The 26,989-nt window shown below is 68.0% G+C and overlaps 1 protein-coding gene across 2 annotated transcripts; it reads right to left on the reverse strand.

Moving 5' to 3' along the window:
- Positions 1-292: 292 nt before the first annotated feature.
- TPCN2 (two pore segment channel 2) lies at positions 293-26,989 on the reverse strand. Of its 2 annotated transcripts, XM_058305016.1 has the most exons (25): positions 26,835-26,989; positions 23,086-23,150; positions 22,442-22,518; positions 21,972-22,149; positions 20,627-20,743; positions 19,010-19,116; positions 18,489-18,561; positions 16,424-16,520; positions 15,878-15,943; positions 15,366-15,430; positions 15,071-15,171; positions 14,403-14,484; positions 14,104-14,190; positions 10,966-11,085; positions 10,800-10,859; positions 9,179-9,307; positions 8,538-8,587; positions 7,155-7,254; positions 6,794-6,865; positions 4,798-4,874; positions 4,186-4,267; positions 3,986-4,068; positions 3,429-3,510; positions 3,022-3,116; positions 293-2,191 (listed from the first exon to the last, which is right to left on the reverse strand). In XM_058305016.1, exons 1-25 carry the CDS (start codon positions 26,941-26,943, stop codon positions 2,113-2,115), a joined length of 2,253 nt encoding a protein of 750 aa, XP_058160999.1. In that variant the 5' UTR covers positions 26,944-26,989; the 3' UTR covers positions 293-2,112. The 2 variants fall into 2 exon arrangements, with proteins under 2 accessions (XP_058160999.1, XP_058160998.1); XM_058305015.2 differs by lacking the exons at positions 23,086-23,150; positions 26,835-26,989 and having other exon boundaries at positions 22,442-22,972.

The following is a 26,989-nucleotide window of genomic DNA, read 5'->3' on the forward strand; positions in this document are numbered from 1 at the left end:
AGGTTCCCACAGGTGCCGCGGGCTGCAGCCCCAGCGCCCCGGGCTTCTTCAGCTGCGCCAACAGGGCCCCTCCTCCAGCCTGCACGGGGTCCTGGGGCTGCGCCCACCCCCGCACCCTCCCACTGCTGGTGGCACACGACACCGCCTCCAGGCCCCTGTTCCCAGCACCCTGCCACCGCGCCAGGGACTCCGGGGCTCAGGAGGGTGGAGCCCCTCACCCCACGCCCACCTCCTGTCCCCCCACGGCCGGGGGGCCGCCAGGGTCCTGGCAGCCCAGAAACCACAGAGAGCCTCCCAGCTCCGAGAGTTTATTGGCGAGGCACCAGCACACGACCTGTCTCAAATGGCTTTTCTCCAGTGTGGCGGTGGCATCTGAGCCCCTGGCTGGACCCTCCCGAGGGCAGATCTGTCCCCCAGAAGCCACCACAGGTTCCGACAGTATTCTAGAACAATCCGCCAGAGGATAGTGAAACCAGAGGGTACCTCTCTGCACAACAGCATGAAACATGGGCCCAGGGAGAGGCGAGACAGCGAGCGGCGGTGTCCCCCACGCACAGGGAAACCAGAGCCCCCCGCTGCAGGCGACCGCTGCTGCAGTGCAGACGGCCGGGCGGGGGCTCCAGCCTCTGTCCTGGGCCCTGTGGGAGAGGCCAAGGAAGAGGAAGCAGCCTCGGCTGGCGAGGGGAAGCCACAAGACGTCTGGACGACGTCGCAGGGTCGGGCTCGCACTGAGGGTCACTGAACCCGATGCAGCGCTAGATGGCGCTGAAACCTTACACGGGGCGGCCACGGCCAAGGCCGAGACAGCGGCAGGGGGGCTCGCGCTCGGCCCGAGGCCCAGGGAGAAGCACCAGCCAGGGGAACGGCGCAGGCTTCTAGCCCACTACCCACGAGGAAAAAGAAAAGCCTTCCAGAAGGGGGCACACCTAGCAGGGTCACCACAACCCCAAAGACCCCCAGGCCGGGGGTGCCGGGCAAACACCCCGCGTTCGCAATCCAGCACGGGGGAGAGAAAACCCTGACCTGGACCCAAGAATTGCCAAGCGCTGGGGCCACATGGCCTTGAGCCACAGCCTGCACTTCCACCACCTTCAAATGCCGCTGCCGGGGAGCCAGGCGCCCGGGAGGTCACCTGCTGGCGGAGCCGCCATCTGCGTCCTCGTGGCCCTTCTCGCCCGAGGCAGCATAAGCTTCCCCAGGGACGCCAGAGCCCTCCTGCTCAGCCCTCGCTGGGGCGGCCGCGGGAAAGCCAAACGCCAAACGCCGGCCCGGAGCGAGGGCAGGTCGAGTGGCAAGGCAGCCTGTGCGCCCCGCTGCGCACTCTCCTCCCGCCCCAGCCCCTCTGCCACGTGCCCTGAGGACCCCCAGAGCAGGGCCACCGCTGGCTTCCACGGTGCCCACTTAAAAGGGCACCCCTGCCCTGGGGACACAGCCCAGGGCCCTTGTGCAGCGCACAACCCTGACCACCGTACCAGCAAGCCTGCTCCGGGGGAGGGCATGAGGCTTGTGGGAATGGCAACGCCGCCTTGCTCTGCAAGACTCACTGGTGAAAAGGAACGGCATTCTCACTCAAGAAGAAACACACTCAGACACACACAGGTCACGAAACAACACAACATAGCCAAGATGGAAAGCTGCCGGAAGTCCGTGCGCGCTGCCCTGGAATCTGCCAGTGGGCCCGGGAGGCCCCGGCTGGGCCTGGTCCCTGAAGGCTGCCAGCAGCGAAGGCACCAGTGGGACTCGCAGGGCACGAGGGCAAGGCCACCGCGTCCTGCTGTTCAGGCTGCCTGAGGCTCCTCTGGAGTCACCCTCTTCCCTGACTTCAGACAACAAAAGTGTAACGGAGGTGGCTCGTGCCAGGACGAGAGGCACAGCGTGGGCGCTGCCCCGCGCACCCAAGGCCATCCTGGAGCTTCTGCAGAGAAGCTGGGGGTGGAGGCTCCGTCCGGCAGCAGAGGGTCGGGGCCCAGCCTCCGGGAGGGCGGAGTGGTCTGTCCCTGGGAAAGGTCTCTTCCTTCTCGGCTGCAGCCCCTCTGCCTCTTCCCACGAGCAGCCTCTTTCCCGAGGCTGGCGTCTCTTCCTGCCACCCAGCCAGGAGGGCACAGCTCGGTGTCACCTGCACAGCCGCAGGTGCGGGTGATGGCGCAGCTTCTTCATCAGCTCCTCCTCCTCTGGCTCCTCGAGGACATCCCTGCGGGGTCCGGGAGGAAGATCGGAGCAGCAGGCTCAGCACGAAGGCGGGGCACCTTCCAGGGCAGTGAGCAAAGCTGCGCAGAACAGCCGCCCGGCGCTGCGCACGCAACGGCAGAGGATGTGCGGGGCGGGGCGTGCCGGGAGCACTTGGCCGGCCTCAGGTCGATGTGGCCACCACAAAGGTAAACGCAGGGTCCCCGACAGCCGGGAAAACCCTTCTGCCCACCCGGCTGGGGAAGAGGGGCTGAGGCCGCAGGGGGACGGCTGCACCTGCCTGCAGACCCTCGAGGAAGGAACGTCCCACCCACAGCAGGCGTCCAGGGGACCAAGAACCTTCCTGAACTGGCAGAGGGGCATCCCAAGGGCACCCAGAAAGGAGAGGGGCGGGGCCTCCTCCTGGTTGAACCCGGGCCTGCACCCCAACGGGCCATGGAGTCTGGAGAATGTTTCCTGAAGTACGTTCAGCCCAGGGTTTTATTTTTTTTAGGAGGTACTGGGGATTGAACCCGGGGCTGGTACATGGGAAGCAGGTGCTCAACCACCGAGCGCCACCCGCTCCTGTCAACCCCAGGTTTTAAGAGCTGCCCTCGGCAGCCCCTGCTGCAGCTCGCTGCTGGCAAACTACAGCCCAACACTCCCCAACTCCGCGCCTCCCCGGCCTGCTCAGGGGCGCGGGTGGGGGCTGGGCGACGAGGGCTGCGCAGTGTCACCGTGGAGGGCTGAGCAGTGTCACCGTCGTCACAGGCACTCAGTTCCCCCCCTGGCTCCTCCACCCCCGTCGCTCGGCTCCGCCCCCCACGCACAGGGCGGCCCCTCCCAGCCCCGCACCTGAACATGAGCTCCACGGTCATCTGATAGTGGGTCTCCAGGGTCCCGGGGTGGCTCTGGGGCAGGTTGCGACGGTCCCACTTGTGGATGAAGTTCTGGCAAGCGCGTGGGGAGGGAAGGGACCAGTGAGGGTGGTTCCTGCCGGGCCGGCCCCCCTGGCATCAGCCCCAGCTCTTTGCGGGGAGCCAAGACCCTCCTCCCACCGCGGGGACCAGGCCGCCGGCTCCCGCCAGAGCGAGATGCCCACGACGGCCGCTGCAGCCTGGGCCGAGGTCCGTGCACCCGCAGGGCCAGGAGCGCCAGCCGGGCAGCACGGCTGGACGTGAGGCTCAGGCCCCGCGGCCTCTCGTATGCTGGCCAGTTACAAACTAGCGGTGGGCACGGCCGCGGGCAGGGCTCTCCCGTACCTCCAGAATCAGGGCCAGGAACAGGTTGAACCAGATGACCGAGGACACCAGCCACCACAGGACAAAGTAGAGCTTGGACCACCTGCGGGACGAGGCCCACCCTGAGCGGGCGTCCGCTCGGGCAGCAGATGGCGGCTGCTCGCGCACAGCGGGAGCTCCCCGGCGACGCCACCGCGTAACCGTGACGACTCCCATCTCACAGGCGAGCCCGCGGCGGGCAGCAGCAGGGCGGCGCGGGACGGGCCAGGGTTCCGCGGGCTGAGCGCCGCCGCCTCCGGCTCGACCGTCTCGCTCACACCCCCGCCCCACGGCTCCCACCCAAGGAGCCCTGGCTGCCATGGAACCGCCCGGAAGCCCCTGCCTAGCCTGCCGCGTGCCAGGTGTCCCGAGCCAGCACCGAGGAGGGCCCTGGCAGCCGGAGGCAGCTCCAGAAGCGGGCAGGGCGGGGTGCCAGGAGGGAGGATGCCGCGCTCGGGCCGGCCCGGCTGCGGGCGGCGTGCTCGGCAGAGCCACACTCGGGCAGGGGGCACCCAGCACGGCCACGGGAGGAGACTCACGGGCCTGCGAAGCGCCGGAAGGCTTCCAGGAACACCTGCCAGTTGTTCACCACCATCACATTCCAGAGGGTGATCAGGGCAGCCTGCGGGACAAGCAGAGGAACAGGAGGGGAGCGGGGGGAGGAGGGGAGGGGAGGGGAGGGGAGGAGAGAGAGGGGAGGGGAGGGGAGGGGAGGGGAAAGGCTAGGGAACCCACTCACGGCAAAGTCGTCGAAGTTGTTGGGCCAGTACTCCAGCTGCTCAAAGGACCCACAGGGTGCCGAGCCGTTGCCAGAGGCCAGGCTGGGAGGACATGGGAGCCGGGTCACTGGGCCGGGCGAGCCACCCCCTGGCCCTGGTTCTGCCTCCGTCTCCGGCACAGAGCATGGGACAGCCCCCACAGGCAGCGCGAGAGGGCGAGGGACCCACGTAGGCAGTGGCGGGTGGGAGAGGAAGATGTCCAGCAGAGAGCTGCCTTGGAGGTGGCTGGTCTCTGCGGCTCGACACCACCCCCTGCCCCCCCACTCCCCACCAGCATGCTGGGCTGGGCCCAAAGCTCCAGAGAGCAGGCGGGGGGGGGGGGTGCGGGTCCAAGCCGGTCTTGGGGAACATTATCAGTACAAGCATGGAAAGGCACAAAGGGGAGAGGAGGGGGTACAGGAAAGGAGGGGATGGGAGGGGGTACAGGAAAGGAGGGGAGGGGAGGGGAGGGCGGGGAAGGGAAGGGTGGGGGCAGGGAAGAGAGGGGGGAGAGGAGGGGAGGGGAGGGGGCGGCACCACAGCCCCGCGGGCCTCGCCCTCCACCCTCACAGAGGCGCAGCCCTGGGCCTCACCTGCTGTTCCCAGCCGGAGGCACGACGACACCTTGGAACAGGTTAATGCCAACGATGGCGAAGATGTAGTACACCACCTGGGGCCGGCACAGCCGGGTCAGCACAGCCGTGAGGGTCCCCGCCCCTCCCCGGGGACGGGCCTCTGGGGTGGGCTCGGCCACGGCTGCCCCTAGACAGCCCCCCGGCCCTCCTCACAGTCCCGGACTCCCCAGGACTGAGCAGGTCTGACAAGCTTTGTTTTCCCGACGCTCCCCAGACCTGCGTGCCCACGCGCTTGGCCTGGCCGCCAACCTGCCCCAGCGGCGCGGAACAGCAGGACGTGGGCCAGGAGGGAGGAGCCCGGTGGGGGTGGGAGGGGACCTGGGGGGCCTGGAGAGGGGCCTGGGGAGGGGGAGCCCCAAAGATGAGCCCAGAGACCCTGGCTGAGCAGACAGGCTGGTGGCCTCCACCCTCACGACAAAGATCCCAAGGACCCACCATTCCTGGGCTCCCTGAGCCAGAGGAAAGGGACCCAGAGGCCAGGCGGGGGCACCCGCAGAGGCCAGGCGGGGGCACCCGCAGAGGCCAGGCCGGGGCACCCGCAGAGGCCACGAGCAGGGAAGGCTCCGCAGGGGCAGGGGCAGGGGCGAGGGCGCACGCTGCCGCCAGAGGGCGGCCGGGGCACCAAGGCAGCAGGCACCTCTGCGAGCCCCAGAGGCACACCCAGCGAGCAAGGGTCTCCGTAGCCCTGCGCCCTGCCCAGGCCAAGGCCGCGACTGGGAGCGCTGGGAGGCTCGGGTCTACTCCCCGTGGCGCTCCTGAAACTCAAGAGAACCGCATCGGTCAGGCCCAGGGCAGGGAAATGCAGGGAGGGGCGGGTGGGCGCCAGGCCCCTCGGCACCTGCAGGGCACTGAGGGGCAGCTCCAGCCTGAGACGTGGCCCGCAGCCCTGAGCTCCTTCCTGGCCTCGGTTCCCTCCACTGTGCCTTAGGGGGCGACCCCCGCAGGTGCCTTCCTTCCTCCCCTCCCCCAGCAGTGGGACAAAAGCAGGACCCTCCCCGGAGCAGGGCAGTCACCTGGGCGTGAGCCCAGGGCTTTCTCCTGCCCCACCGCTGCGCCCACCCCTCCCCTGGCTGAGCTCAGCCCGCCTGGCAGAGTCCAGCATGGCCAGAAGCCCAGCTGGGAAGGGCCACCTGGGAGCGGAGGGACACTGCTCCTTGGCCTGGGGGCTCTGGGGGCGTGGGGGAGGGCCTCTGACAGGCCTCCCCCCGTTCTCAGCGGCTGTGCGCAGAGCAGGTGAAGGACCGGGAGGCCCGAGCGCGCTCTGGGTGGGGGCGGCGCGGGCTCAGGCGCCAGGCGGCGTCGAGGCCCCTCCTCTGCGCCGGACGGCACCCACCGGGGCACACAACCGCCCTGCACTTCCTGCGCCTGCAACCCTGGGGCTGCCCAAGCCAGGGCCTCTTTCTAGAACGCTCTGCGCCTGTTGGCCCCCCCAGGCTGGGGCCAGGCGCCTCCGTGGCTCCGGGCCCTGCCCCCGCTGCAGAGGCTCTCCTATTGCGCGGCTCTCCTATTGAGGGAGGAACGCACAACTGTGATTACCCCAGACGCCATGACCACACACGTGGGATGGCTTGTAAGGTCTAAGAACACGTTTCCAAAAAACTGATTTGACAAAAAGATAATGTTCCAGAGAGAGCTGGGCTGTCCACCCCCACCAGGGCACCCTGGCAAGGGGTGACGACCACCCACAGAGTTACCAAAGTGAAAGGAAAACCAGGTGACCCGTTTCAGCACCCCGGGAAGACTGGACCTTGAAACTAAAAATCCGGTACTGGGACTGAAGCCAACGAACAGGCGAGTCCAGCCCTCGCTACTCATCTCGTGGACGGACATGCTGGCTGCCCCCCTCACAGCAGCAGTCGCTGCAGTTACTTTAAGAATCACGTTTTATTAGAAAACACACTGAAGAAAAAGTACCCAACAGGCACGCAGCTAGGGGCGCCCTGCACGTGCTCACCACCAGGATGCCGGCGAAGGCCTGCATGTTCCGGAACAGGTCCAGCAGCGTCCTCGTCACCAGCGCCATCAGCTGAGGACGGGAAGCCCAGCCTCGGTCCCGGGCGCACCGCCCTGCCCGCCAGCCAAGCCTGCACGCACCCCCTGCACGTCCACCCCACACCCCCCATTTCCCAGGGTACCCCATCCCCAGGGCGTCCCCGAGGGCGCGGGGGGAGAGGGGCCAGGAGCCCCTGGGTCGCGCTTCGGCCCCGCCTGCGGCCGCCCCAGCTCCACGCCCGGGGGAGCCCGGGGAGCCCAGGGGGCGCCTGGGGGGAGCCGGGGAGAGCCCGGGGGGCAGGGGCCCGCCGCCTCGCGCCCACCTTCATGTTGAGGATGATGCGCAGGAAGCGGAACACGATGAGCATGTTCACCAGCCGCGCCATGTCCCACAGGGACAGCAAGCCGTGCATCTCCGGCTTCCTGCAGAGACGCGGGCACGGTCAGCAGAGGTGCAGGCCGCGGCCGGGAAGCTGCGGGGGACAGAGGCCGGGAGGGCACCGGGGTGCCGGGGGCTCCACCCACGGCCAGCACCACCCAGAAAGCTCCGACCCGGCACGAGGGCAGGCCCTGACCGCTCACAGCACCCCTAGCTCCCACCCGACGAGGAGCCTGGGGTCCAGGAGGGGGCTCGCCTGAGCACTCACCGGCAGGTCACAGCCAAACCCAGGCCTGACCTGTCCCTGACCCAGCCCCCGGCCGCTCCCGAACTGACCCTTGACCCTGTGGCACCCCGTAATCTCGTTTCTACTTCACTTAAACCCACCCTCAACCCCGCCCCCCACCCCAGCTCCCCAGGGGCTGCCTCCAGGGCAAGAGCAGTGGCAGCTCACACAGGACATCAGCCCTGCAGGGGAAGGCCCTGCGCCGCCTGGCCCCCGCGGCCCAGCCCTGCCCGTCCTACCCACTGTCCCCGGAGGGGCGGGTGGCCCTAAGCAGCGCCTTTTCTCCTACACCGCCCTCGAGCCATCCCCAGCTCCCTCGAGCTACCCAGCACGGAAGCGGCAGAGTGGTGCCGGCAGAGGGCAGGCCGGGCCCACGTGTGTGGCTGCGTGACAGGGCCAGGCACCCCAGGCCTGGTGGCACCACCAGGGCACAGCAGCCTCCGCAGCTCTGCAGCGTCCTCCTCCCACCCTGACAGAGGTCCCCGCACAAGGCCAGCCCCGCCCCGCTGCCCCCGGTTCCCCGCCTGGGGTCCTGCGGGACCAGAACAGGGTGGCAGCGCTGGCTGAGCCGACCCCGGCGGCCCCGGGCCGAAGGCTGCACCCAGACCAGACTCGCGCGGAGGGGGAGGGCCAGCCCAACTCCTGGGACAACCAGCCCCCCAGACCCGGCCGGGGGCAGGCCCTGAGGATGCCTGGGCCACGTTTCAAATGACGGGCTGGGGGGAGAGGGGCCGGGAGCTCCCTGGGGGCACAACAACTGCTTCCCCACACAGCCTCCCAGGAGCTCTCGTTCCAAAGCAAGAATGTTCAGGAAGCGCGCCCCGAGCGAGGAGGGGTCGGCGCCCACACTGCCCGCTCTCCGCTCAGCAGGGGCCTCCGCAGTTAGGGTCTGTTTAACCATCACACTCTCGGCCCTAGAAGCCAAGAGGCCTGAGCAAGTGGCCCGGGGACCCCCGGCACCCCTGGAGCCCCCTCCCCGCGGGGGTGCTGCTGGGGCACTGTCTGCGGCAGCCCCCCTGGGTGTCCTCCTCGGTCACCTACCAGCCCGGGTGCGGGAAGCGGTACACAGCCAGCGTCGAGATCTCCAAAACCTTTAACACGGAAGAGAAGACGCGGCGCTGCAGCGCACGGCAACGCTACAGGCCACTTTTGAACCCACTACAAAGCTTGAGCCGGCACCTTCTCCCCAGGGGCTCCCAGGGAGAAACCGGAGCTCAGGCCTGTCCCCAGGGCTGGTTCCAAACGTCGGGACCTTCTTCAGCCGAGACACCCGGGTTCGTGAGGCTGGGGGTCCCACACACATGAAGGGCGGGACAAGGACAGACTCAGAGGCCCTCTAGAGCCATCCTCGCCCACATCGCGAGGGGCCCACTGGCTCTGAGCAGTCCAAGGCGAGAAGCTACTTGGGATCAGGGCTGTGAAGACTCCCCCGGGCCCCTCAGCGGAGGGGCAGACAGCATGCCCCGGCATGTCCCGGGGCCCCAGCCCCCCGGCCCTTACCCAGCCTCTGCAGCGCCCTCGGCCCGCCAGCCCCAGCCGAGCAGCTGGCGGGGAAACCAGCCCCCTCGCTCGAGGCGGGTGCTCCGGTTCCCACCGCCCCTGCCCCGGGAGCCCGGGCTGGACGGGTGGACGCCAGGCTCAGCGGCCCACGGGAGGCCCACCCAGCCCCGGGCCCGGCTAACCAGCAGCACCAAGGTGAGGAAGCCATCAAAGAGGTTGCTGGGGTAGGACAGGTAGCCTCGCAGGCCCAGGGCGAAGACCTTCAGCGGGATCTCCAGCAAGTAGTACAAGATGAAGACGCAGTTGAGGATCTGCGGGGACCAGACGCCGCGTGAGCCCAGGTGCTGCCCGTGCCCTGCTGCAGCGTCGACACAGCACCCCGGCCCACGCCAGCCCCCGCCGCAGCGCCGACACGCACCCCGAGCCCACGCCAGCCCCCGCCGCAGCGCCGACGCGGCACCCCGGCCTGCGCCAGCCCCCGCCGCAGCGCCGACGCTGCACCCGGGCCCACGCCAGCCCCCGCCGCAGCGCCGACGCAGCACGCCGGCCCGCGCCAGCCCCCACCGCAGCGCCGACGCCGCACCCAGGCCCACGCCAGCTCCCGCTGCAGCGCCGACGCGGCACCCTGGCCCGAGCCAGCCCCCGCTGCAGCGCCGACGCCGCGCCCCGGCCCGCGCCAGCCCCCGCTGCAGCGCCGACACGGCACCCCGGCCCACGCCAGCCCCTGCTGCAGGCCGACGTGGCACCCCAGCTCACGCCAGCCCCCACTGCAGCGCCAACACCGCACCCCGGCCCACGCCAGCCCCCGCTGCAGCACCGACACGGCACCCCTCCTGACCCCAGGGCCGTGGGTTGGGGTCTCAGTATCTAGGCCAGTCTATGGGTCAAGGCCTTTGGAAGCCAGTTAAGAACAAGTGCCAGGAGCCTGCGGCCCCCTGGGCACACAGACCCCCACCACAGACCACCCCGCGAGTGTTTCCACCAGCCATCCTGCCGGGATTCCTCGTTGCTGGGCCAGCGCTCTTTCGTTCACACGGTAAGAGCAGGAGAAGCGCACGCTGCCGTGTGCAGGACGAGCAGTTACAGGGCCAAGGGTGGGATTCCGAAAACCCACCCAGAGGCTTCACCCGGCCAGACTCCTACACCAGCCACGCCAGCGCCAGCACGTCAAGCACTCCAGTTAAAACCAAAAAGGGCAGCGCAACTGGATCTAATTTGATGTTTCATTTGGGAATAAGGAAACGGCCACCCTTACAACAAGCTACTCAAAAAGAGCAGCCTGAACCTCTCCACTCAGCGAGGAAAAAGTACAACAGATTTCTGGGAACACCCCGTGTAGCTCTCCTTAAACGTACAGCATAAGACCTTCACGCATCAGAGCACGAAAGCCATCTTTACAGTTTGATGATCTAATAAAGCTGATGTTTGAGAGCATTAAATGATCCCTCATTTTTAATTTGATAATTCAACTTTCTCTCACCTAACTAGAGAAGATTAAACGGCCTTCGTTAACTTAACATCACCTGGAACGCACTCCACTCAAGTGAGCGTCCTGACACGGTGCCCGGTCAGACCCGGCCCTGCCGGCCACGCCGCCTCCTCACCCGCACCCCTGCACACTGCTCCCCGGCCTGCAGCAGCCTCCCTGGCCACCCCGTGCCCACCCAAAACGCCCCCCACCTGCCCGCCTCTCCCGCGCCCTCCAAGGCCATGCGGCCCGACGGCAGGAAGGTCCTGCACCGGCCTGGCCCCCGCCTCTCACCCCGGCGGGGCTGATGACCCCTGGCCACCCCGCGGGCTCACCCCCAGGATGAAGTCGTCACGGTCATCGGGCATCATGTCAGCGTCCAGCACCAGGAACACCTGGAGAGCCAGAGCAGGGGAACTCAGCAGCCGGCACCACCCGCCACGCTGTGCAGGGGTGCGGCAGGAGAGGGCACCACCCCCCGGGCGGGCCAGGCCTGCTCACGCAGATGGACACGAGGTTTCCGAGGGCGATGAGGTTCCCCAGGTAGTCGAAGTAGTGGTGGCCGAAGAAGAACTGGGCGCTCTGCAGGAACGGAGACCGGTACTCGGGCCGCGGCGGGTGCTGGAAGCGAAACGCGCTCAGGGGCAGCCGTGGGGCCCCGGTGCCGTGCCCTGTTCTGGGACTCGGCTTTTGCCTCCCTTGTCACCCGCTCTCATCTCCCCAAGCTAAGGAGATCATCCCGGTTAGGCCCGTCGCAGGGGTCGTCGTGGCGCTGAAAGGGCAAGATCTCAAAGGGTCACAGAGACCGTGGGCAGAGCCAGCTAGGGCCTCACTCGTTTGAAAGGTACGCGGGATTAGCCCCGCCGTGAAAGGTGCTCTGTGAGCTAAAGGGCTAGCTGGGTGCTGACACCCCGGAACACTTAGCTCAGGACCAAGCACGCTGCCAAGAGGCGTTGGAAAGCGAGGGAGGGCGACGAGGCACTCGCTCCCAGGACTCGCACCCCAAGACAGGGGAGAGCCCACGGCAGCAGAGACCGCAGCGGACCAGGGTGAACGACCAGAAACCGCTGCGGCCAAGGCCAGGCTACAGCGCGGCAGGGCAGGCGGGAGCGGGCCCACGGCTGCCCAGTGCTCGGCAGTGGCCGCGGGCAGCGCATGGCCGCTCACATGTACGTTCCGCAAAATCACCAACCGGGCGCCTCGGTCACACCCACATTCCACGTGCTGGACACCCCACGTGGCTGCTGCTCCGACAGCAGACTCAGAGCGCCCGCGCCCTCCCAGCAAGCTCTCGAAGACGCTGCCGCGGGGCCAGGCCAGTCAGCACGATCACCGCGACCACGCGCACACGGGCCTAACCGCACGGGGAAAGACGTGCACGGGGCACGCCGGCACACGGGGCAGGGCGGCCGGGCCAGAAGGCAGCGTCCCGCTTGCGCCGTCCAGCGGGCGCCACGCTGCCGGAGGGCGGGGTCCTCGCAAGGTTTCCTGCGACCCCGCAGGTCAGCTCCGCCCCACCGCGCGCCCTGAGCCAGCCTGGCCTGACGCTCTTCCCCCACCTTCCCACGGCCTCTGGCCCGCAGTGACGCCCAGTTCTCCCCACACCTGCACTCCAGAGGTCTGCTCCCCTCTGGGCTGAACCAAGGCTTTTCCAAAGGGGTCTGCGCCCCAGCCTCGGTGAGGGGGACCCCCAAGTCTGTCCTTCGGCCCTCCCTCGGCTCTCGGGCACACACTCACTCCTCCACCGGAGGTGGCACCTCCTTAGGCTAAGCGTCCCGTTTAACCACAGTGTGCACTGTCGCCTGACTGGGCCCAAACCATACGCTGGACGAGAGCGATTTCAGCACCCTGCGCTGCTCACGTTGTTGTAAGAACGTGTTCACATACCACCGACTTAAATCACCAAAGCTATTGAATGATGGGCGCTCACTTTCAGGTCAGAAAATGACACTGGATTTTTTCTACTTTTGCTTATTGCCTATAAGGAATGCCTACTAGGTCTTTAACACCCAAAAAACTCCTCACTGCCAGATAAAATACCCTCCAGTCACTGGGGGGGGGGCTCCTCCTTTGTGGCACCCTGCGCACAGCCGGGCTGGTGGAGGCACCACCTGTCCTGAAAGACGATTCTGGAGGAGCCGAGCTCGCCTGACATCCCCTGCCCCGACAGCACCTTGCTGCCAAAGCCACGGCCGGGGCACGCCCCGAACATGAAGGATTCTGATCACGTTCTTATTTCACAAATGAAACGTCCCCTCCCCGCCTCTGCAGTCAGCAGTTTGGGGGAAGCGCCCTGGAGGGTGGTGACATCGGGGCAAGGGTGTCGGAGCCTGCGAAGCCGTGAAGTCCGGGCTCCATCGCAGACCCCAGGTCTGGAGCGCCAGGGGAAGACAGTCCCACTGCTGCGGGAGGGGCGGCGACCAGGAACGGCACGGGGGGCCAGGGAAGCAGCCACGGGCCAGAGCGCTCCCCGAGCAGTAGTGCCCGCCCCGCGGCCGCACGCCTGCTGCACCAGGCAGGTCAGGGCTCACGCGCTATTCACCCATCTGTGGCGCTGGAGGCAGAGGCCCCTCGTCCCGATCGCCAAACCCTTGTGCTGGGAGAGGGTGGGGGCGCGGGCTCCGGACCACCAGGACTCAGCCACGTCCTGCAGGCCAGAAGGCCAAGCGCAGGGAGAGGCCCAGAGGGCCCAGCGGAGGCCACGAGGAAAACCGCAGGAAACGAGGACCCTTGAGACAGCCAGCTCCTCCCGCCGGGCCCGCTGCTCCTGGGAGAGGGCTGAGCAGGGCACCGAGCCGCGAGCGCCACCGAGGACACCGCCTGCCCTGGGACGGGTCATCGAGCAGAACAGGGCCCCAACGTTCTCTACTGGACTACACGCGGTCCCCACAAAACCTGCACTCCCCTCCAAGAGGACCCCCAGCGTGCTCCAAGCCGACCCGCACAGCGTACCACTCGGCCTTGACCCACACGGAGGCCTGACTGCTCTGGCGCAGCGCACACCCAGGACCAACGCCAAAAGGAAAAGACTAGGAAGTGTTTTTTTAAAACCGTTTTTTCAAGGATTAACAGGCCTGTGGCTGCAGGGGCCTGCAGGCCAAGAGCTGAGCCCAGGGGCCCTACTGGCAGGAAATGCCCAGCTCCACCTGTCTGTCCCCACCCCATGCCAGGGCCTGGGGCGCAGGCACCTCGAGGCTGAGCGACTGGAGCAGCCTCTCAAACAGCTGCAGACACGAACCCCCTGCCACCCCAGCCCCTGCTACGTGAAGGACAGGCAGCCGAGACCCTCAAAGCAAAGCCCGACCTGACCACCAAAGCTTGTCGATGCCCAAGACAAAGGACAAGGGCCTTGGACAGAACGAGCATCAGGCATCACCCACAGAAGAGCAGACCTGGAAAAGACACGAGTTTGCCTAGAGGATGGAGATTCCTCAGAAGGCTGGACCGAGCCGAGTCAGTAAAATCTCCCTGGTTTCCAAGAGCCAAACAGGTCTGTCACCGCAGATGACCCATGGAGCAGGAGTCCCCAGGGAGGGGCTCCTGGCACTGGCCATCAACCAGGTACCCCGGATGATGGGAGGCAGTGGAGAGCGACGTCAGCAAACACGGCTAGCCTGCGCACCCATGCCGGCCTGTTACCTCCTTGACCACCTTCTTGTCGAGTTCGTTGAAGACCTTCTGGAACTCGTCGGCTGAGAGCAGGCTGCCCCCATAGGTGTGCACCTTCTGCAAAGGACGGGAGCCCCCGTGAGCCGGCACCACCTCCGGCTGACGCTCCAGGGACACTGAGGCCCGAGTGGAGAGCAGCTGCCCACGCCCGCCCCAGCCAGCCGAGGCCGGCCCGACCCCTCCTGCAAAGGAGCTGAGTGACGTGACCTCCAGGAGGGGCCCAGGGGCACAGCCTGGGATGGGTACGGGGGGCGGGGCAGGGGACACACCTTCATCATGGCTTCTTTGAGGTAGGGAGCCATCTGGATTTCCTGAAGCACCTTCAGGAAGATCTCGGGCTTCACCCCAACTCTGCAGGAGGACAAACCATGCGCCGGTGAGCAGAGCCAGGGCCAACCCCTCGCGGGTGCCCTGGCCGGGTCCCCGGGGCCTGGCTGCCAGCCTGAGCTCTGCACGAAGGTGACTGCAAACCCGGGGGATGACACCGGACAACAAGCAGCTCTGCCAAGGCGTGCCCACCCGGGCCAGCACCTTAGGGCGTCCCACGCACCATCTCACTCAAACCCCAAGACAGGCTCTGCTGTCCTTAGGGACAAACTGAAGAGAGGCATTTGCCAGAGACTCCCGCCTCTGTGCCCCGAGCCTCTCACCAGGACATGTGCTCTTGGTAACACGTCTCAAAATCAGGCTGCTGAGCACAGGAAGGACTAGACTACCAGAGACCTGGGCAAGGTGGCCCCGGCGCAAAGGACAAGCGAGCAAGCACGGGCACACGAACGACGTACACCCCAGGCAGCGGGTGTGACGGCTTTCCGAATTCCAGATGGGACCTTCCCAGCCCAGTGCCAGCCGGCAGGGAGTGCGGCACAGGACAGGCGCGGAGGAGGCCCCCTCCCTGCAAGCACCCCAGGAGGGCCCGGGGAGCCGTGGCACTCACGGGTGCGGGCAGCCTTCTCCCTCCGCCGCCCGGGTGGCGAGCACCTCGAAGGCCGCCCGGATGCCCAGCCGCCTCCGGAAGAGCGAGGTCTGGAGAGATTTCTGCAAGGACAAAGAGCAGAGCCGTTCAGGCCCCGCCCGGGCCGCGCATCCACTAACCCTGGGCCGGAGCCAGGCCGAGGGGCACGGGGGCGGGCGGGGAAGAGGCGAGGCCGAGGACCCCCGGCGGGGCAGCGCGCTCACCCCCGGCACGGCCCCGGGGGCCTCCCTGTGCAGGGGGGCGGCGGCCGGCTCACCATCAGATAGCCCCGGAACTGGTTGTAGATGATGGCTGTCAGCAGGTTCATCAAAAACAAGCTTCCTTCAACAGGAAAAAGCCAGTCAGCGGGACCCCACTGCCCTGGCCGGAGGATGGCAGGCTCTGAGGGGGGCAGCAGCGGCTCACACCTTCTGGGTGGGGACCGGGAGCTGGGGGCAGTGCCCGGGCATGAGGGTCAGCCTGGCAGCCCAGAGGGCACCAAAGACAACCCCAGGGTCGGAGGGGACCCGCCAGGCCCGCGCCCCGCCCATCACACGGGGCGCTGCACCACATCCAGTCGAGGGGCACTAAAGATGGACAGAGTCAGGGGTCATAACAATGCAAACCACCAGGTAGGGGCAGGGGAAGGACACAGCGACTGGGATGACAGACGGGGTACGCACAGGGGAAGGATGGGGTTGGGGGGACCTGCCCCAAGTCTGAGGACCCCATCGCAAAAGCAGCTCCTCAGCCGAGGGCTGCCGTGGCCCCAGCCCCGCGGGGACTCACCCATCACGGTGAAGACGATGAAGAAGATGGAGTAGGCCCGGTGCTTGGAATACGCAGGGATCATCACTGACGGAGAGAAGCGGCCGGAACTGAAAAGCTCAGCACCAGCTCCAATTCCCGCAAACCGGCGCCCCTCGCTCAACGGGAAGGAGGGCTCCGAGCGGGAGCCCCGGAAGGCCCACGGGTATTTGCACCCCGCCGCACACGCCCCTGGCTAGCCATCCAGGAAGCTCAGCCTGTCGGCTCAGCTGGCATCGGCCTCCGAGCCCCTCCCTGGACAGGAGCTCCCTGGGGACACCGAGAGGAGATGCTGGCCTGGGCGGGGTGAGCCCCCAGGCTTTCTCCCTGGAAGGTCTCTGTTGGCTGAGCAGTCAGATGGAAGCACCCTCACGGTGGTCAGAGCAGTCGAGCCCAGGGGGACAGCGGCTGCAGGCTAGCTGACACCCCAGGAATCTCCAGCCGCCTGAGAGCCGCACACCCCCATGGCTCCGCTCTCACCCAGGGCCCACGGCCGCCCTCCCCCGCCCCGCTGCGCAGCTCGCGCACCATCGGGGTTGTTGGCGGTGGTCAGCAGCACCAGCAGCGACGACAGCGCCTCGGGCAGGTTGCGGAAGTAGATCAGCCTCTCCTTGTCAGTCCCGTCCTGCCAAGAGCAGGGGGCAGCTCGGAGCTGCTCAGGCCTCAGCCGAGAGGCTGAGCTGCTCCAGGCCCCAGATCCACGGCAGGGACCACCCTCCCCGGGCCTGGCAGCCCCAACCCACACCCCCCACAGCTCCCGTCAGGCCCCCGAGTTCACAGCCAGAGAGAGCCGGAGGTGGGCCTCAGACCGCGGGGGCGCGCACACCCACCCAGACGCCAGCTCGCAGCGCCTGCCCAGCACCCCGGGCCAAGCCACCGACAGGCTCGCCGGGAACACCACAGCCTGCGACCGAGAGCCCACCCACCGTGCCGGGACCGTCGGGGCTGGGGGCAGCCACGGTGGGGGCAGGGGCTGGAGCTGGGGAGTCAGCTCGACCTGGGGCCCGAGCCCCCCAGAAGAGCCCCTTCTGAAACGCAGCTGCCCGGCCTGCGCTTCGGTCAGCAGCGGGGGTCCCAGGACCACCAGGCATTTGGTGCTTCGCTGGCAAGGGGAACAGGCGTGGCCCGAGGAATCCACACAGGCCTCCACCATCGTCTCCCTTCCCGGAGGGTCACAGAGTGGGTGTGCGGCAGCATTTTGCCTCGACGGGCCGCACTCCAGGCCCAGGGCAAAAGGAGGCATTCCCCAAAACCGTCCTGCACAGGCACCTAGGCGGCAGAGCCAAGTCGGGCTCTTGGGCGCAGCACACGACCTTGTCACTCAGGGGTCATCTCACACACCCCGTTCCCAGACGCCGGCCGAGAGCCAACCCTGCACCACGCAGGCCTGCTGCGCCCACGCTTCCTGTCCTGCCTGGGCTGCCACACCTGCCATGGGCACGTCCCGTGGCCCAGGCCTCGGCGTCCTCGCTGCTAGGACGGGAGTGCCACGGGCCTGCCAACCACGGGACGCTGAGGCAGCTGGTCGGTGTAGCAGACGGTGCCAACCACTGGGGAGGCCACAGGCACCACTGAGACAGAGCCACGACAGGGCAGGCCACTCCTGGGACGAGGCAGCCCCACGGGGGCCTCAGCTGAGGCCTGGAAGGCACTTCCAGGGTGGGCGTCAGAGGGCTGAGCTCAGGCCTCCTGGGCTTCCCCACAAACCAAACAGGACCGTCACGTTCAAAGAAGAAAAAGTAAAGCCATCGGCCACCCCCAGGTGACACTCCGGGTGCCTCTGGCCCCTCTGTGCTCCTCCTCTGCAGATCGAGTCCTTCGACAGCCCCGAGATGCGACCCTCACACTAAGACCCCTGGACAAGTGGGCACCAGCCTGGAGAGCAGGCGGCAGCTCTGCAGGGGGAGCAGAGGGTCCCCGCTGGGGGGTCAGGGAACCTGGCCTCTCACCAGCCCCGGGGGCAGCAGGTGATAACGGCCCCGAGCCGCCCGGGGGCCTGTGACCTGGAAAAGCCAACGAGGGCCTCAGAAGGAAGTCCAAGTTGGCGCTTCAAAGCGAACCAGACCAGGCGGCGAGGACCAGGCCCGCCCCGGGGGCGCTGATGGAGAAGGCTGTCAAACAACAGCAGGCACCGCAGGCTCCGCCAGCGTGGGTCAGGGAAGGCCGCGCAGGGCTCCCCACGGCGCAGCCAGCCTCCTGAGCCCTCTCCCCTGGGTCCGGCAAGGGGCGCGAGAAGGCCCGAGGACGAAGGGCAGGACCGCCCGGCCTCTCCAAACCGCCCTCCCCGACTCCAGCAGAGCCACACCCGCAGCCCCCCACCAGCAGCCTCCGCCTGCGCAAGTCACAATGCCCGCCTTCCTCAGCCAAGGTCCCCACTGGGGAGCAGGGAGCAAAGCCCGCGGAGCCGACTCTCGGGGCCACTCGGGGTTCCCGGGCCGTCGACGGGCAGGGCCTGCGCCCCCACCCCCAGCTTGGAGGCCTCGGCAGGTCGGCTGCGCAGCCTGAGCTGCGAGGCGCGAGGAGGGAGGAGACCCTGGAAGGGGAGAGGGTGGCGGCCCGCGCCCCGAGGCCCCCGCGCCCGCCGGGCCCTCACCTTCTCGCCGGTGAAGAGCAGCATCCCGAACATGGTGAAGAGACACAGGTGCAGCGACAGCAGGAGCACCACGCTGCGGGGGGCGGGGCGGCGGTCAGCGCGGCCCCAACGTGGCACCCACCTCTGCGAGGGGTCACCGGGCCCCCAGCAGCTCCAGCGGCTGCGCCTCGTCCCCTTCCCACCGCTCAGCCCCATGGGGTCCCTGAGGACAGGGCCCAGCCCCTCTTCGGCATGAACAAAACTGGACCCCCAGGATCATGTCCCTGAGCCCCCCCGGCCCCGGGGCTCGAAGGGGCGGGGCCGGGAGGTGAGGGCCAAGGGCGGGGGGGGGGGGGGGGCTGGAGGTGGAGGGAGGGGTGCGGGCGTTTCCTCCGCAGGGCAGAGCAGCGGGGCCTGGCGGGCGCCCAGGCGGGACGCAGGCGGGTTCCGCGGCTGCCGCGAGGGGGAGCCCCAGGGCTCCGCCCCAACCAGGCAGGACGCCGATGCCGGCGCGCCCCGCGGGCTGGGTGCCGAGGGCCCACCTGGCCATCTCCGGCAGCGTCCAGCGGACACACTTCAAGGTCTTCTTCATCATGGAGGAGTTCTGCAGCAGGAAGAAGGGCCGCAGGAGACGGCGGACGCGCACGGTCTGCAAGAGGTGCAGGCGACACCTGACAGCCGCCCACCGAGCTCTGGGGACGCCCCGGTCCCCCGCAGGCCACTAGGCAGGGGCTGAGGCCCCTCTGCCCCGGCCTGGCCACAGCCAGCCCCGGGGCGGCACGCGCCTGCCCACCCCAACGGGCCAAGCCACCAGCGCCCCGGGGCCGCGGCCACTTCAGGGCCCCACCCGCGGCTTCCCGAGGCCAAGAGGCAGGCCCGGGGGCTCGACGGCCCCAAAACGAGCGTCTCGGCTCCGGCCCCAAGGCTTGACGGGAAGGCCGCAGCCTCTTCCGCAGACAACAGTTTTGAGAAGCGGCGTCTGGCAGGACTGAGCGTGATTGTGGCCCTCGAGGGACCACCGGGCTGCCAGGTGGCCCATCAGACCCAGCAGCCATGCACCGGGGGGTGGCTGGGGGTGGAGCGTGAGGTCAGCTGGCCACCGCCGGGCCTCGCCTCCACCCCAAAGGCACCCGATGACTCTGACTGCCACGTGGCCAACTGGCGGAGGCACTTCCAGGCCTGGTGGGAGGCTGGTGCCAAGGGGGCTGGGGGCTCCAGGCAGAGGGCACCGCACAGGCATGGCAGGGAAGTCCTGGGAAATGGCACGGGATGGCGACACGGGGCTATCCCGTCTGGACCGGGAAAGACTGATTCTCGGGTGGACGCCAACAGTTGGAACAGGCGATCGGCCCCGGGGAAATCAGGGTTCCCAAGGCAGGGAGAGGGCGGGAAGGCGTGAGTGGACAGTCCTCTGGTGAAAGCAGAGACGAGGGCGGGGGCTGGGGGCTGCAGAGGCCGGGTTCCCACGCCTGCTCTCCCAGCCGCGGCACCTGCTTCGACGCCGCCTTCCTTCAGCAGCACGAGCGCCTCGGGAGCATCTCGGAGTCGGGGCGCAGGGCCTCGGCTCCATGGCCCCAGCTGAGCTCCCGCGTCCTGGCCCCCCGCCGAGGCCCGGGCCTGCCTCCCGCGGTTATCTGTGGGTCTCTCCGGGGCCCCCTTTCACTTTTCAGTTACTCAATCCCTGCTTAGTTGATCGCCCACACCTAACTCGCTATACCAAAGCACATCGCAGGTTGCGGTTTCCCGGACCAAATGCTAACGCTGCCAGCCTTGCCCAGCGGGTCCTGCGGAATGGAGGCAAGGCGCTGCCAGGCACCTGGGGCCAGGCCTGGGGCGGCTGGGCCGCGCGGGCTGCCTTGAGGACTTGCGCTCTGAGCATGCTCAATGGGACGTGGGGCGCCCTGGGAGGCCCTGCCACAGGTGCGCAAGGACGGCGCCTCCTGAATTGGCTCCAGCCTCCGCCCCCAACGGGACGCCCAGAGGAGCCTCCCTCGGTCGCGGTCTCTCACCCGCAAGGTGGGAAAGAGGCTCCCGGGCCCTGCGCAGCTGCAGCGCCGGGCAGACGGAGACAAGCGCAGCCGCCGCCACCACTCTCCTGGGTGGTGGCCCCCCCCGCCCCGCAGAGCCCCCGCTCTATCGGGAACCGCCTCGTCACCCACCTCAGAGCACCTGAGACTCAGGGACACGGCCCAGTCCACCAGGGACACCACCAGCACCGTGACGTAGGCCTGCAGCCAGGGGCTCTTGCGGAACTGCGACCAGCCAACCAGGTAGCCCTGGCGAGAGAGCAGAGGGAGGGGTCGGCCGGCAGCCAGGGACCCGACCCCACAGCCGCGCGCAGGGCGCCTGGTCTCACGGCGAGGATCAGGGGGCCGAGGGCGGGGAGGGCTGCGCCCCGGGATGCTGAGGGAGAGCAGGAAGCCGAGCTGCCCACGCTCCTGGCACCGCCATGGGACCTCAGGCTCAGCACGGCTCCTCTGCCTCAGTTTCCTCAGCAATAAAGGGGTCTCTGCCCACCCTGCATTCTGGAGAAGACAGGCTGGTGCCAAGGGCTGGCGCTCAGTGGCCGCTTGGGGTTTGGGAGGGGAGGCTTCGTGGGCTTTCCCCTCACCCAGCTGCCGTTCCCGCCACTGTAGCCTCCGAGCCACCTTCAGGTGGAAGTCTCGTCCCTTGGGACCTTCCACAAGGATCAACCACTCCAAACACCCCGAGAGCTCCCGAGGAACCCCAGGTTTCCTACCCACACTCCAGGCCGGAGGAGGAGGAACAGGGAGCTCCCGCGGCCCTCCTCCGCACGTGCACGCCGGCTGGCGCCCTCTCAGCCAGCCTCGCTTCCCCGGCAGCACGCGGGCCTGCGCCGGCCCTTTAGGAAGTGTGCGGCCAGCACGGATCGGGCCGTGTGCCCAGCGTGCCTGAGGGGGCCTGGGGACAGCGGCGCTGGAATCAGATGCTTGACACTAATAATCCAACGTGCGGCCCTCAGCCAGGGCCGGCCCCTGAGCCGCGCTGGGACGTGGCTAAGGCTCCGCCACCTGCCTCCCCTCAGACACTTAAATGAGCAAGGCAGAGGCCCCAGCTTCTAGGACTCTGGTCACCGGAGGCGTCAGGGCCGGACATGCTTTCTGCCCACTGCCCGCCTCCCTGCTCCTGGCGTCTCTCTCTCTCTCGGGCCTGGAGGATCAGCTGAGACCACCTCGCCCATCTAGTGCACTGCCAGACCCTCCACTGCTCCCAGGGCCCTGCAAGGCTGCCCACTTGGATGGCACAGCCCAGACCCCGTTTACATCCTAGAGAGGGAGAGGAGTGGACGGCGCCTCTGCTTCGAGGCCCAGAATTATCCCCAAAACCCTGCCCTCTGCTCAGGAGGTCAAGGAGTGAGAGCAAGAAAAAAGTCAGCTAGCTCCAGGGACGTTTAAAAGACGGAAGACAAGCAGCCAGGAGGCAGCCGAGGGCGGGGAAGGCCGGGCAGTGGGTGCCACCGCGGAGGCCAGGCCGAGGCCGCACCTTCACGGAGACGTCGGCCACGAAGACCAGCAGGCAGAGCAGCTCGACGCTCTCGGTCAGGCCGCAGGGCGGCTCCCAGGGCTTGGCGCGGTAGCGGACGTCCGAGGTGCTGGTGAACGAGGACGGCGTCTCAATGAAAGCCAGACACAGGATCAGGAAGATAGCAAAGCCCAAGATCCTGGGGAAGGGACAAAAACCGGTTAGAAGAACCTGGCCCCCCAGAAAGCAAAGCATGCGGGAGAGGCGCAGGCAGACGCACCGGGGCGCAGAGGCCGGTGGGCCCCGGCTGGCGGGCGCAGGAGGCCTTGCCGCCACTTGTCTGGCCGAAGCGGGGCCTGCCGCCGAGGAGTGGAGCCCTCCCCACAGCGCCCCTGCCTGCAGGCCGAGGAGAGGCTGGCAGGGGGCCCCGGCGCCCGCCACCCACGCCGAAGGGCCCAGGCACCCGCGCGAGCCCACGGGAGCGCCCTCACCGTTGGTATGTTTTCGAGTAGTACCATCGGTAAAACCACATCGAGCGGGCGTCCATGCGGTGGTAAATGGAGCGGTACTGGAAGAGAAGGTCACCCAGGGCGCGTGCGCGGGGAGCCTCCTCCAAGCACCCCACACACGCGCACCCACACGTGCAGGCGCCCTTCTCACCACCACGGCCCAAGCTGGGCGGGCTGAGGCCCACGCGGACCCTCGAAGCCGGCACGTGGGCAGGCGCCCCCACCCTGCCCAGCAGGCCCGGCACCTCCTCACCCAGGGCAGCCGGCGCCCGCGCCACTGGCTCAGCCGTGCCCTTGGCTGCCTGCGAGGCACACTCTTCTCTGTCCAAGACCAACAGACCCCCCCATTCAACCGTGTCAACTGCAGGCTGCCTCCCCCCAGCCTCATCCCCCAGGTGGGCACTGCCCCCAGCCTCCTCCTCCATGTGGGCGCTGCCCCAGCCTCGTCCCCCAGGTGGGCACTGCCCCCAGCCGGGCACTGACCCTTGCACCCAGAGGCCCTGCCCCCGTTATCTTGGTCCCACAGTCCAGAAGGGCGAGGTGAGAAGGGGCCATGGGCCACCACCGCCCAGTCCCCGAGAGCCCGGAGCCCAGCCCAGGCCCTGCCCAGGGGCAGCGCGGCCCACCTGGATCGCGTCTTCGATGAAGACCACGGCCTGGTTGAGGCAGAGGTCCTCTGTGGCCTCAGCACCTGTGGGCAGGGAGGGCAGCTCAGGTCACCAGGCAGAGTCACGTGCACTCACCGCCGCGTGCTGCAGGCAGAGCCTGGCTGTGGTTGCTTTCCAGGCTGTTTGTAAGAAGAGCCCTTCCCCTTACAGCATTGCCTGTGCACGCCCACAGGTAGGCACCCACCTGGACAAACCCTCAAAGCAGCCCTGGGCTAGGTGAACTAGACAGGGAGCCGGCCCGCCCACGGCCCCAGGCTCCCAGGAAGCAGCCCGGCCCTGAGCGGGCACTGAGGAGGGAGCCACGGGAGCAGCAGCCTCCTGCCCGGGGCCTGCAGCCAGGCGCCCGGGGTTCCACAGGCACGTGCGTGCTCAGCCCCCCACCGGCTCCTCCCCTGGGACAGAGCACATGCAGCCCTGGGTCAGGCTGGCATACAGGACACGGCGTGCTGTTACCCCACCCGGCCTCCCTGCACCCAAGGGTCCTCACCTGCAGACGGGTAAGCCTGCCTGCCCGCCCTCCGTCGGACAAACCCACACTTCAAGCCGCTGCGTGAAACGAATCCATAACCAGGAGGCTCCTCCTCCTCGGCCATGAGGCCCCGGGAGCTAAGGAGGACATGCCAGCCCACCAGGGCCTGTGCCATCAGGGCCCAGGGACCCAGGAGACTGCCCAAGTCACCCATTGGGTCAGAGGTGAGGGGACCGCACGACCTGACGAGCATGCTCTCCTCCGCCCAGGGCGCCTCCAGCCCGCAAGGCGAACGACTCGGGGTTGCGGTGGCAGCACAACGTGGGGCCTCTGGGGTGCGGCCTGGGCTCCCAACCACACGGGGCCATCAGGGAAAGTCAGCTGGCACAGAGCCACCTCGCAGAGCCCAAGCCTGCTCGAGACCCTTGCCCCACCCGGGTGCCCCAGCTGGCACAGCTGGCCGCCAAGGGCTCGGGCTGGCCCATCCGTGAGGCAGGCAGGCACGGGGTCTGCGGGCTGCATGGGAGCTGCTGCTCCATGAGGAGAAAAGCAGCAGGAGCCGCGCGCCAGCAGAGGACGGGGAGAGACCCAAGGACAAGGGTGTGCGCGGGCAGTCCCGGAGACGCAGCTTCCACCCGAGACCCTACTTTTACTCCAGTCCCGAGGGGCTGACAGCTGCCGGAACAGACACAAACTGGCACCGAAGAAACGTGCTTGGCGCGCGGCTTCCGACGCAGTGCCCGCCTGCCCCGCCAGCAGGTACCCCCATCCTTGGCCCGGGTCTGGGCCTGGGGTGGAGGCAGTGGGGCCCAGGGACTGGTTCTGCCAAGGCTCACTGGGCCCCCAGAATCACCACCTTCCTCTCCCAGGGCCTCAGTTTCTCCACACGGCCTCACATGAAGCTGACCCCGAGCACCCCGAGAGATCCAGAGAAATTGTCATCAGCCCCCATGACCAGGCCCAGCCAGGCCACTGCTCTAGGAGAGAGTCCTCCCCTGGTCCCCAGACCCCTCCGCCCAGCCGCCCTCCTCCCCTGCTGCTCCGCCCCCACCCCCAGCAGCCCCCCAGCCCTCGCCCCTGCTGAGGGCTTTCCCAGTCAAGGACACCGGCTCCCAGGACACCGTCACTCAGGCAGCGCCCCCTCTTCTGGGCTCAGGCTGCCCTGAGCACCTCACACGGCGTGGGGGGCCACCACCTGTCTGCCCCCCTCCAGGGCTGGGGTCTCTACAAGACACACTGAAGAGGGACATCCGGTAGACCCTCGACTGCGGAGCATGGAGGGGAGCGACCCAGGGGCCCGCTGCTCGACCTCCCACCAGCCCCCGACAGCCTCCCTGCCGGGGCCCTCCGCTCCCCAGCACCCAGGCGGGAACTCCTGCCCCCTTGTGTTCCGGGATCCAACCTGCAGAGCGCACGGGGGCCCCCGGGCAGCCCCTACACCTGTGCCTGCTTCCTCAACTGGCGCACAGGTGGAACGGGCTACCACAGGGTGCGCTCTGTACAGGAAGTCCTCCGGAAACGCTACCGGTGCACTAGTCCAGAAGTCCCCTCAGGAGCCTAGCAAGCCTCTTCCTATCGTTTTTTTCCCGTAACTGGGAAAGGACGATTTTCTGATCCAAGACAAAGAAGAGAAAACAACCAACCGTCCTGGTGCACTGACCCAGCCCCCGCCAGGTGTGGCTGCATCATTAGCATAGTGGCCCAGGGTTCCCAGCAACAGCCAGCTCCCACCCCTGGGGGCCGGGAGCCTTGGGGGACACATGCCCCACCGGCAGGGCACCATCTCACAGGCCAGCACAGGCACCACATGGAGACCAGTGGGGACCGGGCCATGCCAGGCAGCCTGCGCCCAGGAGCCCAGAGCACACAGGATCCCGCCCACATGGCAGGCGCCCCGCCCAGGGGCCAGGGCACCAGGACTGAGAGCCCCTCCTGCCGGCCCCAGCTGCCCCCACTCGACTGCCCGGGCGACCGCCCCCTCTGCAGGGTGGGGACCTGTAATCCCCAGCGTGCTGCCCCAGGACGGCCCTCAGCGCCAAAGCAGCCGGGCCCCCTGGTGCCCCAGGCCCCCACTAGGGCCTTCCCTGGGCAGCCCGTGAAGCCCCGGGTACCCCCAAGGGCCAGACACTACACCCCCCCCCCTTCTAGAGACTCAGAGAGGACAAGATGCCCACAAGGAGCCTGCCTGGGCCCAGGAAGTGGCCAGACCTTTCCTGGGGATGGCAGCTCTAGTGTTCTCAGCCCCCCATTATTCCAGGGGTGGCCACATGCCTCCAGCTGGGGGTGGGGGGCCTCCTGTTCCCCCAGTCCCTTCCTGAAGGAGGATGAGTCAGGACCCGGAAGGCAAGTGGGCCAAGGGTTACCTGACCACAAAGTCAATGCCGTTATTGTACGGTTTAGCTCCGCTCCCCTTCTTTCAGCCTGGTGGCCGTCCTTGCTACATAATGCTAACAACCCACCGCCTCGTGACGGAACCCAGAAAAACCCTCAACTCCTTCGACTTCAGGCAGAGTTTAGGCCCACGGGCATGGGCTCTCCTTGCCCCACCATAAACATTCTCCCTTAGAAACCCAATGTCTCAGGAAGTGGTCCTTTGAGTGCCTCGGGCAGCACTCTGGTGGCGCAGGGGGAGCATGGAGCCTGGCCATGGGCAAGTCCGGGCCTCGATTTCCTCATCTGTACAGCAGAGTGAGGCACTGGCTGAATGGACTCCACCCTCCCGCAGTCCCGAGGGTAAACAGGAAAGGCAGGGAGGGGCTGGGATAGGCAGTCTGGAAGACTGAATCCCAACTCCCAGCGCGCCAAGGAATGAGAAGGAAGCGCTCAGCAACTCTCAGAGGGGTTCGAATCCCGCCTCTGCCACCTCCAGGCTGGGTGACCTTGGGGAGGGGTCCCTTCTGCTCCTCTCATTCACTCCTAGGCAGTGGGGTCAATGGCAGTGCTGCCTCCCCAGGGGGTCACTAAGAACCATCCGAGGACACGTGGCCGGCGGCACACAGCAGGGGGCTGGGCCCCGAGGGGCGGGCAGGGGCAGGGAGGACGGCGGCGCCGGACCCCGAGGCCCCCACCTCGGCCCCAGGCCCGCGTGGGGCCGCACGGCGCGGCCCCTCCCCCCGCCTCTGGGTCCCCGGACCCCGCTCGGGCCCGGGTCGGAGCCGGTTCCGGGTGGGGCGTGCCCCGCTGCGACACGGGCCGGGGGCCAGCGGAGCCCCTCCCGCGCCCGGGACCGGCCGCTCACCTCCGCCGACCCGCACGCCGTGGCAAGCGGGAGGCCCCACGCAGTCGCGGCCGCTCCCGCCACGGGCCCGGCCCAGAAGGGGATCCGACTCGCTCCCCGGCTCCGCCATGGGGTCGCCGACCACACGCCCTCAGCAGCGCCGAACTCCACTGCGC

This window comes from Dasypus novemcinctus, chromosome 10 (assembly GCF_030445035.2).
Source record: "Dasypus novemcinctus isolate mDasNov1 chromosome 10, mDasNov1.1.hap2, whole genome shotgun sequence".
NCBI lineage: Eukaryota > Metazoa > Chordata > Mammalia > Cingulata > Dasypodidae > Dasypus > Dasypus novemcinctus.